Source organism: Poecilia latipinna, unplaced genomic scaffold, assembly GCF_001443285.1.
Source record: "Poecilia latipinna isolate Pla-1442-1.1 unplaced genomic scaffold, P_latipinna-1.0 Scaffold877, whole genome shotgun sequence".
NCBI lineage: Eukaryota > Metazoa > Chordata > Actinopteri > Cyprinodontiformes > Poeciliidae > Poecilia > Poecilia latipinna.
The window spans coordinates 181395-198359 of record NW_015113493.1 but is presented as its reverse complement, the minus strand read 5'-3'; the positions used below and the strand labels follow the sequence as shown (position 1 = coordinate 198359).

Here is a 16965-nt window from a genome sequence, read left to right as displayed (position 1 = left end):
AAATGCCTGTTTTAATAGTTTTAATTCCAAACATATCTTAATATGCATTAATGCTCTCAGTGGAGCCAGTGTTAGCACTGCAGCAGTAGAACATCTATACTGTCTTCCTTATTTCCTCTCTTGGAGGTCCAATCAGTACCAAGCAAAAATACAGAGCAGCACTGTGCTGATGTGTTTTAACTTCTCAAACTGCTTTTTCTTTAGAATATTTTAGAAATGTACTAAAAAATACTCAGTGAAGAGGCAGATTTTTCTTGAATATTTAGGAGTTACTTTCCACATAAAGGTCCATGAAGCGTCCACTGCACTCTGCCGTTTCCTTTCCTGGATTTTTTTTAGATGTTGACAATCACACTTGAAAAGACAATGTAATTTTTCACTGAAACCAAGGTTAATACAAAATAATTCCAAGGAAATATTTCAGTTTCTTAAACTGTAGGACACAATAGGTTTAGCCCACTTCAATGTGAGCAATGGAACATGAATTGGGACTAATGTCTGACAAAGTACTCCTATGGAGAACTATTTTTTCTTGCAGCCTCCCTGAAAAAGGTGATTACACACTAAATGATCTAAAATATTTACTTATTCCCTTGAATATTCAAAAAAATATGTCAGACCTTTAAATAAGTCAATTACCTTTTAACTAAGTATACATGCATTTAAATTCTACATTCAAGCAAGAGCGCAGAGAACCTCGAAATATCCTCAGGAAATTTCTTTAAAACTGCTTCATGATCATAAATTCACCAACTCATCAGGCTTGTGAGCTGGGCCAATCCCAACCTGTGCAGCTCCAGTGAAAGTCCTCCTGACACCAGATGTGAGTTGAGTCAGAAGACGAAGATCCGGCAGGTAGCAGTCTGCAGAAGAGGGAGACGCTCAGAGAACATCGAACCAGAGAGACCTACAATTGCATCCTTCAGACTCCTGCACCAACCCAGACGGTCTCTGAAGGAAATAGAAAAGATTATTTTCTATTTCATGTTAGTGAAAATAGTAAACGTAGTACGCTTTCAATTTTTACATATGAAACCTTTACTGCCAAAAGTCTTTGTTTGCCTGCCTTCTCACCCATAAGTTTGAGGGACATCCCATTTTTAATCAATTTCTATGATGTCTGCCCACTCGCTTTGGCTTAATAAATACTTCAGAAAGGCTCAACACAGGGTTAAATAATACACTTATGGGAATCAATTAACATTCTTCCCAACACACACCTGGCAGGAAGTGATGTAGGGTGAATTTCGGTTCCAAGTTTAAAGCTGTTCTGGTCAAATTTCTCCATAGAGGGACAATTATTTACTTCCACAAAGTTGGAAGTAAATAATTGTCCAAAATGTACGCATATCCTACAGGTCTCACATTGAAGTCCCTCAGCAGAACAAGTGAGTCCCACCAGGAGCGTCTTCACCTCCACGTCCTAGGACTCCAGAAAGGAGGATAATCTGAACTAAGGTTTGGTGCATAAACACAATAGTCCAGTGCCAGTACTTTGAAAGCAAGGAGTCAGAACTTTATCTGTCTGCATTGCCAGCAGTAAGTCAGACTTGTTTCTGGTCAGAGTTAGACTCCATCATGGTTGCCAGTTGTCACAGATTCTGACTATAACCTTTATGGTCCTAACCTTTATAGTCAGCCAAAGTGTTGAGAAGATCTGTTTTGGGGACCTCTATTTTTTGCAGCTGATGTGGTTCTGATGGCTTCATCAGACCATGATCTCCAGGTGTCACTGGAACAGTTTGCAGTCAAGTCTGAAGTGGTCTGGATGATAACAGCCTCTAAATACGAGAGCATGATCTCGATCCAGAAGAGGGTAGAATGTCCTTCCCAGGTCAGAGAAGATGTTCTGCCCCAAACAGAACACTGGTGGCAAACTTTACACTGATTCTTCTGATGCGTTGCATTGCAGTGGGTGATGCAGAAGCTTGGTCATGGGAACTAATTCCATAAAGCTTTGCATAAAAATGGTGATCTTTGTTCAAAGACACCAAAGAGTTCTTATAGTGTGTTGGTGTGAACACACCATTAGAGTTTCCTATTCCTTCACAAATGTTTGTAGCAGTCTGCATGATTTCATGGATATTGTGTAGATCTCGTCACTGAAGTGATACAATATAATACAGATGTATGCACAATACATCTGTATTGTGCATACATATATGCACAATATATGTATGCACAATACATACAAATTTGTATGCTAAATTTTAAATGCCAATTTAAAATTTAGCATTTTAAATGGTAAATATATTTAGCATTTAAATATATTTAAATGCTAAATATATTCAATTTAGCATTAAATAAATAAAATCTATGCTCTCATTCACTGAATGAAAATTTTTAACATGTTTGTGTATTATTTATTTTGATTTATTTTTGAAGCTGTTGTCTGGTGAAACTTTTTAAATGCAAGTCAGTGATAAAACCTGAACACTACACACACTCCCATACTCTCCTGTGTGTTTTGCTGTAGACCTTCTGCTGTCTGGGTCACAGAGCACATCATGAGTTGCATTCACGATTGCTTTAATTGCACCTGTGTTTGTGTGTACAGTGGGTTTGTGTGTGTTTGTGTGTGAACAGGTGGGCTAGACTCAGCCACGTCATGGAGGTCAGGACCAACTATACGCATCATAGATATGATGTCTGGATAATGGTGAGGTGTGTGTCCCTCGTCGCAGCGCTACATCCACTGTGCGTTTTCACTGGGATTTGGTTTTCTGGTTCTTTGCATATAGGTGTCTATGTAAGTTTGTCCTCTGTTGTGTGCGCGCGTGTGTTTGTGTGTGTGTGATTGTGAGTAGTGTGTCTGTCTAACCCGCAGCTGTTGGGCTGTCATAGCTTCTACCTGGACTCTCATGCCCTGCCCTCAGGGGTGTGTGTGGATGTGCAGGTGCACATTTGTGTGTTTAGAGTATGAGGGCAGGAGGTTTTGCTTAGCCCTGGAGGCACCCATAGGGCGCACACATCATACACTAAAACACACACACACACACCACACACAGACTGTCAGTAACGTCCTTTTGTTCATGTTCTATTTCTGCTTAGATTTTAACACATTTGAAAAAGGAAACAAGAATAATTTTACTATCTACTTATCAAAATTATTCAACTGTAGCTAATTCTAATTCAGTTTTTAAAATCTATATTAAGGACCTGGAATATGTGGAACCCATTTTGTAACGCATGTCAATGAAAGTGAATAAATAATCAGAAAGTAATTTATAACTGGCATGTAATCACTGGGTGGGAACTGAAATCTGGATGGATTCATAGTTGAAGGACTGACAAAAGAAACTGCCTGTTTTGTTGATGAGTCTGTTGGATTCTAAAGCACATGGAAAGGAACAGACTTGAACGGAGATGAACTGAGATGTAAAGCCTGGTTGTATTTCCACAAAAAAAAAAAAAAGATTTTGATTTTATTTTTAAGCAGGTGTGATTTTTTTTTTAATCTCATCCACAAAGTAATAGGATGTTACATGTTAACATACTCTGACTGCTCTCATCTGAGAAGGAGTCCTCACTGAGGGTTTGCTTCATCCTGTGTTCCTTCAACGCTGTGACAGAGAATTGGCCAAAATCCCACCTACATCACAAGTAGAGAATACAGAAAGACACACAGATAACAGGATGTAAGACAAAAAAGGACAAGGAGCAAAAAGATATGAAATTTAAAAAGAGCAGCAAAAACACTGGAATGCTTTTAAATCCAACAGATGACGGGTATTACCAGAATTCTATCTGGTAATGATAGATCAACACCTCTGATAAAGTTGCAGTTTGACTCAGTATTAGCAGGTCTTGGCACCACAGTGGACTTTTGGATTTTCAGTAAAATGATTTTCACAGATTCTCTGTCTTTTACTCAAACAGCACAAGAAGCAGAGTGTGTTAGCACACTATATAAAAATTTGTTTTTCTATCATAATACTAATAATACAGAAAATTGCAAATACTGTAAATAAATGATAAAAACAAATTGATATATTAGATTTTTTTCTGGAATCATATGTAGTCTACTGAAACCATACATGCATCTGATTATAACATTCAGCTTTTCCTCCTCCTGACTGTGCCTTAACATCTTGTTCATGGGTACCACAAACAAGACTGTGGAGGAAAAGCAGCCACTTAATACTTTTCTACCACCAACCACTGAATTGTCATTTTGGTTATCCAAGGTTAGCACAACACAACCAAAATGTCAAAACGTCTCAAAAAGAAATTAGACTGTTTTGCAGAACCTCTCCCACCAGGATGTATTAGGATTAAAGACCAGAACTCCCAGATCTGTCCACCATTCCTCAAGAATACCAAGATCTATAGGAAGAATATGACAAAATGTTTACATTTATGCACTGGCAGTAACAAGTAATTGAGTCCTAAAGAACCAAGTGGTACAGAGTAGCCTAATAGCAATGATAAGATAATAATAATCAGTACGAAATGCCATGGTAAGACAGGAACAGGTCACCAGAGCAGCAACTCAGAAAAATAATAAAAACCATGTATTGCTGAGAAAACAGGGATTTTTGTTTTTACAAAATATACAAAGTAAGGTCATGAAGAAAGCACACCATGCTTTAAATTACAGTTTGAGAGGTTTGTAAAGGTAAACTTTATGGTTGAATTCAGCTTGTTTACTGAGTAAGTTGGAGAATCTGTGAAAAAGTCCACTGTGGTGCCAAGACCTGCTAATACTGAGTCAAACTGCCACTTTATCAGAGGTATTAATCTTCTTGACATGCAGTTGGAAGTTTACCAATCACCAGTGTAGCATTTAGCTTTACTTTGCTTTCTTGAACAACATAAACCTGTCTCACATGAAGCAATACCTTCCTGTGTGTCTGATTTAAAAAAAGATGACACCATCCATTAATAACATAGGAAATGGTAAGAAAAGCAAGTTCTCAGACAGTGATGTGTTGCATCACCTTACATGTACAATAAGCAAAATGTAAAGTGAGAAACCTGCTTTTTTCCTCTTCATGATGATTAAGCATTATAAAACTGTAGACGGTGAAAAAGACATTCCTCTGAAGAAAAGAATGGATAGCACTGCTGACTTATTTTGACCTTAAACATAAAATACACAAATTGCTAAAATATATTATACACATTATGGAAAAAGTGCAAAAAGTACAATAAATTTTGTAAGTCACTTTGTAAACATTATAAATACTGAGTGTATATTTTCTGGGGACAAATATTTGTATCTAAAAAAGCATCTAATTAGATTCATTTGAATCAGTGATTCAAATTGTTTTAATCAGTAATGAATCAGTGATTAAAACAATAAACACACCTAAAACAGAAAGACAGTGAGGCGGTGGATAACGGTGATAAACAAAAAGGGGAAATTACATATTACAAAAGAAGTCATAAAAGTAAGGGATGAAGAGGAGGAAATGAGACCAGTGCAAGTCAGAGTTACCTCATGTATGTAGTAGGTGTCTTCTGGATGGAGAGATGATTAAGGAGGATAGTGAATACAAACATAAAGGAACACCAAAAGACAGCACAGCAGAAAAAAGACAAAGAAAGCTCAGAGGGAGCAGAGGGAAAGGAAAATACGTCTGACTTGCGAAACAAAATAAAGAGAAAGCACAGCTTCTCCGCCTTCATTCCCACTGACGGGTTTGACTAAAACTAATACCCAAAGCAGAGAAGTGGAGTCCAGTATCAAGACGCTGCATAATGTCTGGAGATAGAGCAAATACATGGAACACTAACCTGTTTCACCAGGGCAGACTTTGCTTCTTGCTGCGAAGCGCTCCAGTCCTTTCTCCTCTTCTCCTCCTCCTCTGCCCATCGAGTATCTGCCTCTTCGCTCCTCTTCCCCTCCTCCCTATCAGGCCTTCTCATCGCTGAGCAGTTAATTTTGGGATTAATACGCGTGGCGGCGGTGGCTGGCTCTTTTGAGGGATTTGTAGCAGAGCTGCAGACACTTATCTTGGTCATTACGGTGCCCATATTGGATTCAAGCGTTTTAGTATCTGCCAAACATTCTGTGGCGAAGGAGTCTATCAGGGCGACACGCACCCAGGGATTAAGATAAGAAGGCCCCTCATTACGACTTCTCTCCTCCTGCGGCGTGCTGACACTCACAGCAGTCGCGACTTTTCCTACAACACCATCAGAGGCGAGGTACAGGTCTTCACCGAGCTTTTCTTCCATTGCCTCTGTCGAGACAGGTAGAGGAGAAAAAAGGTTGTCACCTGAAGAACTGAAGTTGCTTCTTAAGAGCGAAGAGGTGGAAAATAAGCTGTAACAAAGTTCAGGACGGTAGAAGTTCTGGGTTTCATTTGTGGAACCAGAACCTTGTGTCGAGAACAAGTGGTCCGTCCGTCTGTTGTGCAGTTTAGAACTTTTTCCCTCTTGGGACAAACAAGGTGCATTTTCATTCAGCTCACAGCCACCAGCCAATGAGGTCTCTAAACACAGTTTATGGTAGGAGTATTGAGGTTTCTTTTTGATCACCATGCTGTAGCACAAAGGTGGCCCAAGGTAAACTTCTTCTGTACAGGCTTCAAACAGCGTCTCCTCATTCCTGAAGTCAGGACTGGTGGGTACAGACAGAGAGGGGCTAGAAGACTGCTGGTCCACTCGGCTTCCATCTGAGACGCTGGCAGGTTCACCGTCAAAACACTTCAAATCCAGACTGCCGATGTACTCCTTGGCAGTCAGGCTTGGGGAAGAGCATCTGCTCAACTGAGCTGACTGAAAGGAAGACATTGCCACTTTGGTGCTGGGAAACAGCTCAGGGCTTGGACTGTTTGGGGTTGGTGTCGATGTGCAATAGGATGGGATGCTGTAGGGCACAGGGGTCAAACTCTTGTCCTCTGCACACTGACTGACCTCACCACAGTCACTGTCATGGGAGGAGAGAGACAGGTAGGAGTAGAAATCTCCCTTCCGAAGATGCAGAGGCCTATGGGAGTGTTCAAGCACCTGAAGGAAGAAAATGAACAGTTTGTTGCTTCGTACTGGTTTCTAAGTAGAGGGTCTGAAGTAAGAATAAGCAATATTGATAGTCACTGAGAGCCACATACACAAATGCCTTATTTTGATGCTTTAATTAAAGCTAATCTGAAGTGAAATCTGATTTTAAACTAAGAATTACTAAAATTAAATAGAAAAGTTCAGCCAAGAATAGGGTATATATACAACTTTGATCATTCTCTGTATTTCATTGTAACTATCACACCATAAAATCTTTATTTACATATTAATGTTTTACATTATGACAATGTTTTCTGCGTGATTTCTCTTTGCCTTTTAAAAAATGTGGACTGAAAACTAATGAACTTTTAGATTGCTTTACTTACTGAAGAAATTAATAATTACACCCTCAAAGTTCTGATCCGTGATGCGATTTATTGAATTACTTCAACTGAATAAACAAATGAAGACAGATAACTTTCCTTTGAAATAATTTGTCTTTGAAATGCACAGAACATACCAGGTCAAATAGGACAGCTTCAAACTCATATTAATTTATGTCAGATGTTTTTACATTAGTCATCCAACAATTGTGTAGTAGACACTGTGTGAATCTGATTATTCTGTAGAATTAAAGTTCTACCTTGTCTCGGATGTGTGCTAGTGAGGTGGAGGACTGGTCTGGGACAGACCCACTGGTCTCCCTCTGGGTTGCTCCATCTGACTGGTTCTCTTTGCTTTTCAGTGCTACAGAGGTCATGTCAATAATCTCCATTACAAAGTCATGAACGTTCTCCTTCTTGCTTTCATCAACGCTGAGTGGCGAGGCCGACAGGAGGAAGGGGCTGCAGCAGGAAGCGTGGGATTTGTGGCCTTTTTTGGATGGCAGAGATGAATCTTTTGCTCTGACTTCCCTCCTCGTCTCTTCTGTGACCAACGATGAGAACTTAAACTTCTCTTGAATTGTGATGGCTTTCCTTCCTCCAGCAATTGGGAGGTTGTTGTCCAGTGCATTGTGGGATCTGCAGTTGACTGGAGACAGCAAAGGGGCCGAAGGAAGTGAGGCACTGTGACAGGGAAGCTCCCCTCTCAGCTCTCCCACCAAACAGGAAGTACGCTTGGAAGAGAAGGGATGGAGCTCACTGGATGGTGAACAAATATGACTTGTTGAAACTGAATCCATTTCAGCTCTCAAGTTGCCAACATCTTCAACTTGGTCTTCTGTTTTGGTGTTCACATAAAAGTCCCTTAATGTGTCTCTCTTCTGAGTGAACAAGCCAGACTCTTCTTGGAGTAGCTCATCGTCTTCATCTTTTCCTTGTAGACAGCTGTGGTCGATGTTTCCATTCTCCACATCATCTACAAATTGGCTGATGTAACTTCTCGTCACATTCAGTCTGGTCTCATCTTCCCTTTCCTTTCTACTTGTATTGCCACCAGCTTTGTTACTGGTATCCATTAACTGTGCACGTGAGTATGGGAAGGTGGAAGGTGGAGCACTTCCACACTGCAGCTCATCCAGAAGGCCTGCTTCTGATTTGAATGAGGAGGATACAGAGGTGCGAGGAGGTCGTATCCAGCTCTGTAACTCCCTCTTCATGTACTCAAGCCCCAACTCATAGGAGGTTTCCATGTCATCTTCATCATTATCCTCATCCTCCTCATTCCCAGAAGACACACCATTAACCCTGTCATCGTCTCCATCTTGTTCATCCCGAACACCAAGTTCCTCTTCAGTGAGCGTCAGTGTGGAGGATGAAAGCAGATCACTGTCATCTTCGTCTTCATCTGTGCATGCTGATGTACATGAAACATTGACCACCATGCTTAAACTAGCAGCATCCGACTCATCTACACCTTTTCCTGCCCTGTTGCCATTGTGACAATGTTTCCTACGAGGGCTGGAACTGGTTGCTATGTTTGGATCTAGGAAAAGAGGGTGCTGGTTTCTGAGCACAACGAAATCCTCAGACCCCAGAGACGAGTCCTCTGTGCTACTCAGTTCAGTTAGTGATATTTTTGATAAGTTTTCATTGATCAGTGAAGGCTGTCTTTTCCATGAAGTGCTAAACATCCTGGAGAGTGGAGTGTGTTGACCACCTAAAGAGGGTGAAACAGGGAAGTGGTTCTTTTGTGGGATGCTGCTTTGAATCGACATGTCAGAAACACTTCGGGTCATCTTCCCAACCAAAGGATTCTGAATGTTCTCCAAACGTTTCAGGAGATCAAGAGTCCTTTGGCTAAGCTCTCCAGAAGATGCCTCTGTTTCAGTATCCATGCTTGCTCTTAGATTAATTCTATCTTGGTCTTTGTCCTGGCCTGGGTTCATCTCGTCGGGACTTGTGAGACTGCCCACCGCCTCCCTGTCAGGGCTGTGGCATGGATTAAGGCAGCTCTCCAAAGAGACGCTATGATGCAGCCGTTCTTTGGAGGGGAATAAGTCGATACCCAGAGCCAATAGAGACTCCAAAGAAGAGCTCTGAGACAAAACGGGACTTGATGTCCTACTGTTGAGAGCAGGGGGAGTCTCTGAACTATTATAATGGTCAGGGTTACACTCTGTGATGTCCCTCTGGGACATGAACATCTTAGAGTCATCAAGTCCTTTCACATCAATGTCAGAGTCAGAGTTTGCCGGTGTCAGGATCCCATGTCCGTTTATCAGGATTTCCACTGCCTCCCCCCCACCCTGTTTACTCCTCTTCTTCTCCTCCTTGTTTCTTTTTATTTCACATCTCAACTCATTCCTTCTCCATTCTTCCAAATTCGTAGAGATTTGCATCTTGCTCTTTTTATAAGGGGCAATGCAGTTATTTTCCAGAGCTAAACTATAATGTTCTTGTGTAATTTCACTTTTCCTCCGGTCTCTTTTCTCCTGTCTTTCTATCCCCTGATCCTCTTTCTTTCCTTGTACTCCAGAGTTTGACGATGTCTCTGAATCTCCATTGTCACTTACAATCCCGCTCTCACAATCTGATCGTAGACTATTTTCCGACTGACCGCTCCTTCTGCCACCCTCACTTTCCCTATTACAAAATTCACTGATCCTATCTCGTTGTTGGCTACTTGACATCAAACCTCCCAGGAGGTCTGGGAGAGATTCAATGGAGGACAAGGAGGAATCCTTGCTAATGCTCTTCAGCAAAAAATGTTCTTTGTTTTTAACAGGTTTATTTATGTGCATTAATGTGGAAGGAAGTGGAAACACCGGCTGCTTGCATAATTCAATACTGTGGAGGCTGTACACTTGATATACATTATTGTTTGGTGGGGAATGGGAGTTAACATCCATTGAGGATCCATCCTTCAGATTAGACAACTCTTTTAACTGAGTGGCCTGGATATCAGTTTGAATCTCAACAGGTTGATTGTCATTGGCCAAAATATTGTTTGATGGTAGACTTGATTGCAAGGCTGTGGGGAGGTTGGTTGTAAGGTCAGGCTGTGGTACATCTAGTCGCTCTGCTTCCATGACCGACATGTCTGTTTCATCCCATTCCCAGGAGTCCTCTGGTGGCACTGTCACTGAAGCCACTGACACGGGGCTAATCTGGTGGAGATCCACTAGGCCCATTTCCAGAATGTTTCCATTAACCTACAAGAAAAAGAGAAAAAGAAAATGTTTAAAGCTTACATTTTGATTGCCAGGAATAGTTTGAATGTACTTTGAATGACTAGATTGAAGTGACTTTTTTGCTAAGTGCCTTGAAACAACGTGTGTTATGATTAAACACTATATAAAAAAACTAACCTGAACTAAATTTAATTCATAAAGTACTCAAGCCACACAAACTTGTGACCGTCTTTACTCAGCACTAGAGGAGCAATGACATGTTTCCCATTGTTCTCTGACTCCAGGAAATCCGAGTCTCACTGGAGCCAGTAAACCTGGGCTCCAGTAAGACGTCCTCAGTACATCCCACATCACTCAGAACAGGACACCCTCAGTCTTTGTTTTTGAAGTGAGTGCAAGTGTGTGTTTATCAAAGTATAAAAAAAGAACTGATGAATTATTGTTATTCTTCAGTTTATGGTATCCTGCTTTGGCACCAATTTGTTTCAAAAGACATGTTTTTTTTCTGCTTTTGAGATCAGTGTCTCTTCTCAAGTTAAAAAGACACCAAACTCTGAAAAAAGCATGTTCTAGGGTCATGTACAACAAACAACATGGAAAAAAAAGTGAAATCAACCTACTCCACAGAAACTACTCATAAGTCTCAACACAAATTATTCCACTCTCGAACAAAGCAATGAATTATTCAAAAACAACTTCTGAGAGAAAGAGCGCCAAGCTGAAAATCCCAAGGTAAATACGTAATCAAAGCCTTCAGAAAGCTTGGCTGTCTAAAAATATGCTTAGACACAGGAAACCTTCCCTGCCCCAGACATAATTATACAAATTGCTCTACGTCTCGTTAACAAGAGAGAGGGGGGTAATTCGTATTAGCCATTCATAGCCTATTAATCTAATAAACTAGTTGTCTAAGCGTGTGTGTTAGTGTGTGTGTTTCAGACGGAGTGAGTTTACGTGGTTATGGCTGTACTTAATGAATTTCTATTAGACTTGTGTTTATTCCCAGTGTGCTGATAAGGGAGTTGTGGATAATGAATGAACTGAGTTTTGCGCTGCAGATGCATTTGAGAAACCTTCATTGTTGAAAAGGCAGCATTCCAGTTAGCTTAATCCAATCAATTTTAAAAACCTTCTAGAAAGTTTTGATGGAATTGTTCCCATTTCTAGAAACACCCCTTACATCAGTTTATGGCTGAATTGCAAGTATTTTTCCGACAGTAAAGAGTGAAGTCACTCCTTTTATCTGCCAGTAACTCAAACCTTGTTTTAAAAGTAGATTACTTGATTAGAGCTGAGAGCAGGCCACTGGCAGAACTGGCTAAAGAACGGAGCAGGTCAGTTTGCAATTTCAAGTGGTGTGAATTTGCAATACATAATTAAAGAGTAGATGTATTGCATGTAGTAATAGGAATTTTAATAAATCTAAGCTTAGCCAGTTAAAAATAACCACTTTTGTGCAACGGTAACTTATTTCTTTGCCATTAGCACATTTAGCAGCAAGAACATAGGATTGACTGACAGCCCTAAGGCCCCCCTCCTACCTCTGATTGGTTGTTTTTGGTCGGGAGTGGTGCATTTTTTCAGACGGCAACAGTAGCTCAAGGCAGAGGTGGAGGAGATTGATCTTTTCACAGATTATTTGTCAACATGCTGATTTTTTTAGCAAAAATGTAAAAAAAAAAAAAAAAAAAAAATCTAAAAGTTACATGCTGCAGCTTTAAGGACACTTTAGAGAGACCAGTTAATCAAGTTTTAGGCCTGTGGTAGGAAGCCGGTGTATCCGGAGGGAACCCACACAAGCACAAGGAGAACTTGCAGAAATCCATGCACAAAGGCCCTGGGTGGGGATTCAAACCCACAACCTTCTTGCTGCGAAATAACAGTACTACCAACTGTGCAGTCCCCAAAAAGCCTGATGCCGTGGATGTTTGTTGGCCTGAAACTGAACTTCCAATAACAGTTTTAGGGGCTGGAAATGTTCCGATTTTGAAAATTTATCTGCTTTGAGAAAGAAAATCTAGAAAATAATTTAGGGATAATTTGCAGGCTGTATGCTTATGTGTATAAAATGAGTACCACTACCTTTTTGTAGGTGTATCTTATGGATTTGTGTATGGATGAATATGCTTACGTATGTGAACACACTTACTCATGTGTGAATACACACTAGAATATTTTGTAATATTTAGCTACGTATAGAAAAACCACACTAGTCTTTACATGAATACATATAAATACAATAGGGAATGTGGGACCATTTTGATTAAGAAACACTGAGGTAGGAATTCTGAGTTTTTCACTTTGTTTTTTACTTCTTCCTGTTCTATTATTGACTTGACTTTGGGCTAAATAATAAATAGCATATAAATATATTTGTTTGCAATTATTAATTGTTTGTTCATTTAAAAAACAAGATTTATTTTCTCTGACATGTTCTGCTGGTAACATCAGAACATCAGGTTGTTCAAACACAGATTAATACTGCAGTTTGTGTAGTTAAATTGTCATCATGCATTTTAATCCAATACAGAATTTCAGAACATCAGAGGATCAAATGTTGGAAAAAAGTGTAAAAACAATGAATGAATAAGAATGAGTAATTACAGTTTTAATCAGGTCATTTCTTAGACAAAGATGAGGCAAAGTTGTCTGTTCCAGTTACTCTACAGTACAAAACATGAAAAACCACAGGAATGAAAAAAATGTGTTTTGTAAACTACACAAAAGCGTCTGTAAAACACAACATAGTACAAAAAGATACATTCAGGTAGAAACCTGGTTCATCTGCTTTTTCACTGCCTGTTTCTGAGGTAGACCCCATTCAATTTAGGATCTGCTTCTTAGACTTGGTTTTTGAATATAACTGTCTGCAGAGAGTGCTGCTTTGATCAGATAAAAATCAGTGTAAAATTCATGAAAGTTCTTTGATTTTTTTTATTTCTTTTATGCCATAAACAGGATCCTCTTTAAAAGGCTACTGTGTGTAACAGCAGTGTTTGATGGTAGAAAACATAATGACTAGTCCAGGAATCCCTGGTCTAGTCTGGGAAATACATCTAGCATATTCTGACATAAAAAGACTTTTGTAGATCAGAGACTTTTATAAGCCAGTTGTAATAGTTGTAAGTGTACAGTTTGTTCCCACACAATCATGAACAAACACACAAAAACAAGGAGGACAGTCGTTTTGTCATTCAGCAAAGAAAGTGCTTATTTATAAGCTGAACCACACAAAAAGCTCTTTAGTTCTTACTGCCCAAGTTTTCCTCCCCCTCTTGCCCTCTTTTTATTCCTCTCCAACCTCCAGTAGGAGTGAAATTACTCTCCAGCCAGGCACCAAGGTCAGAGTGTCTGGCCTTTGTGATTTATCTGTTGCTATAGGTTTTTCTATGTGCATATACAAGGGGAGGAAAGAAACCTCAGTGTCTAATAGAATTTGAGCAAAGGAAAAAAACTAAAAGACCAAAACCCAGCTGGGTTAGTCAGAGTAGATTCAAGCTTTTTAAAACTGTCTCTTCATGTAGACCACCGGTTTGCACAGATTGGCATGTTCCTGTAGGTAGGTTTGGTTTATAAACCAGGACCACTTTCTCTATGAAGATTGCGCCACAATTAAAGGGATACAAGTTCAGTCATAACACCATATGTCTTTTAAAAGACACTTCAGTGGCAAATCAAACAGTGTGATGCTCACTGAGTGGAACTGTCAGCTGGCTGCCTGCAGTGTGAAATGACGGTTGTATAGTGGAAATGTGAGGGCAGTCCAACCTGCTGCTCTCCCAGCTCTCTCTTCAGTCTGTTCTGCCACTGCAGCGCCTGCATCACTATCGCCTCCCACCTCCTCTCCAGGTTGATTGACAGCAGCTGCAGGGCCTCCCGGTGCTGCTCCGCGTCTGGGCCCACTTCAGCCATCAGGCCCGACTGTGGAAGGATGAACGGAGATAAAAAAAATAAAATAAAATGCTTCTCAGGAAAGGAATTTACTGAACTAACAAATTACAACTCCTCTATTCACAAAGAGATGAGTTCATGTTTGCAATTTCAAAACTTTGAAATGATTTTGAAAACTAAATGTGAATGATAATTTGTTAAAACAAGTTTATGTCACTGGAATTGTTTTACATTCTTCTGTTCTTGACAAATATCTATTTTATGACTTTTTTCAAGTGAGAGGTTTTTAATCATGTTTTCCTTCACTCACCTGGCTCTGCTGCAGCAGCTTCTGACACAGTTTCAGAACTGAAGCGACTCCTCGGCGCCGGCTTCCGATTTCTGAACACAGGGACTGTAGACAGACAGGAAGATGAAGGAATACAGGATGGATGTCAAGTCTAAGAAGTTCTGCAGATTTCAAATATATCAGAACAAAAAAAAAATCAAATAAATCATTGTCAAAGAAATTGCGTATGTAATTCTTATGTAATTCCCTCTATTTGGTTAATTCTGTGCCACTGCAAAGGTTCAAAGTCACAAATATTTCATAATTAGCAAAACAGACATTGGTACCATCTTTCATTATTTAGGTGCAATTGTAGAAATAAATCTTGTACAGAGATTTCAAGGTGCAACAAATATTTAGATTATGAATAAATAAATTGATTATATGATTCCAAAACTGTTACGCAATGACAATTGATAAATTTTTGTGTTGGCAGCTTGGAGTGCAGTAAAGTTATTTTTCAGTACATCTGTGCATTTTAAACAATGCAATGATGGAAATGAATTGCTTGTTAAATCAGTTATGTTGTAGACAGATTTAAGCTCTTTTTGAGCAGAGGCAGCGGCAATAAAATAATCCAAATATTAACACTGGAAATTTGATTTATTCCCATGAATTTCTGCAGTTAACTTTTCATCAAACAGTTTTTATATGATCAGAAATAAATTCAGACATTACGGTGTTAAACGATAAGAAAAGTTTTTTGTATTTGGCTGTTCTTTGTAGTGTATCTAAATTATTACAATGATTCTACTGTTCATTCATTTATCTAGATAAATGAATGAACATTTCACAAAACCTATCAAAACAAACCAATTAATATTCTTTGTATTGGGGGTGAAGCAAAATGTTTTCCAGAGTTGTGACATTAGTATAGTGTCCACTGACATATCAATTAAACACACTAAAAACATGTTAAATGTCATGATAATTACCACATGATAATTACATTCATAAAATTAATTGCTAACTCTACTGAGTTAATGTCAGTTCTGAGCAGGTAAAACTGTGAATGCATATCTTTGGTCCTACAAATATCCACTTGTTGTTTGATTTTACATCAAACTCAGGATCCAAGATGAGAGAAAGTACTGAGGTGGTCTGGTCTACGAATGCTCTGCTCATGTGTTGGGTATCAAGGTGTTTTTGAGAAGAGGATGCTTGGTTTGGGAACTTCAGCATTCTAACTGTGGTTTTGGTGGATGATGTGGCTCTGTTGGCCTCTTCATTCCATGACCTCAGCCAGGTCTGGAGTTGTTTGTAGCTGGGATGAGAATCGGCTTCTTTCTGTCTGAGGCCATGGTTCTCAAGCTGAAGGGAGATTGATGCCTCTGGGTTAGAGGTCTCTGCCTCCATTGGAGGTGTTGACGTATCTAGAAGTGTTGCTCAAGAGTGATGGCTGGATGAAGAGAGAAATGGATAGATAGATGTATGTAGTAGTGCAGGCATTGCTCCGGTTTGTTGAACTGACAAAACAGCTGAGACCCAAGGCAAATCTCTATTTATTGGGCTGACAAGGTTTCAATCCCCGACTAAAGACGACAGGTCTGGATCATAAGTACGAGAATGAAATCCCACATTTAAGCAGTTCAAATGAACTTCCTTTGTAGTGTTAGGATGAGGAGCTCAAACAGATCCACTGTTTCTCCACAAAGGAGCCAGTCAGAGATTTTCTGGCCCAATCACCCAATCAGTGGAAATTCAGGGGCAAACCAACGACTTGGTAGAGGGACTTTATATCGCTACTTTGGAACCCCAAAAAGAGCCAAAGAGTTTTGCTGAAGAAATGAATGTCTGGATTTCCCTCCTGGACTTGTTAGCCCTTCAACCGGGCGTCGCATTAATGGAATATTTGTCAAATTTTACCTTTTTTAATTTTTTTAAAACAATGGAAAAATCACTGTAGATAAAAAGTTAGTGTTCTTCTACGTGATGTTTAATGGGATCTGGATTGTTCAAAATTTTAAACCACATAAAAATTAAATACAACTGGATAGCCTATGTCAATATCATAACACAATAGAATATGATGGAATACTTTTGACATCCTGAGACACATTATAAAATGTTGAGCTTTGTCTCTGTTGGCTGCTTAAGATCTGAAGACGATGGATCCTTCAGGTTATGATCTGGACACCTTTAGACGGGTCATAACAGTGCAAAGGCATTATGGTTTAATACCAACTTTTGTAGCTAATCCAAAAAAGGCTATTTTCCCTTTTAA

General features: G+C 39.6%; 1 protein-coding gene across 1 annotated transcript in view; it reads right to left on the bottom strand.

Moving 5' to 3' along the window:
• Positions 1-627: 627 nt before the first annotated feature.
• The window catches only part of LOC106957123 (A-kinase anchor protein 6-like), a gene marked incomplete at its 5' end in the record, with an annotated part of 181928 nt that continues 165590 nt past the window's right edge, over positions 628-16965 (bottom strand). The window contains 6 exons of the mRNA XM_015048354.1: positions 628-951; positions 3498-3592; positions 5740-6957; positions 7592-10543; positions 14291-14443; positions 14724-14807. Coding sequence (XP_014903840.1) covers positions 3527-3592; positions 5740-6957; positions 7592-10543; positions 14291-14443; positions 14724-14807 — 4473 coding nt within the window. The remainder of the gene's footprint in view (positions 952-3497; positions 3593-5739; positions 6958-7591; positions 10544-14290; positions 14444-14723; positions 14808-16965) is intronic.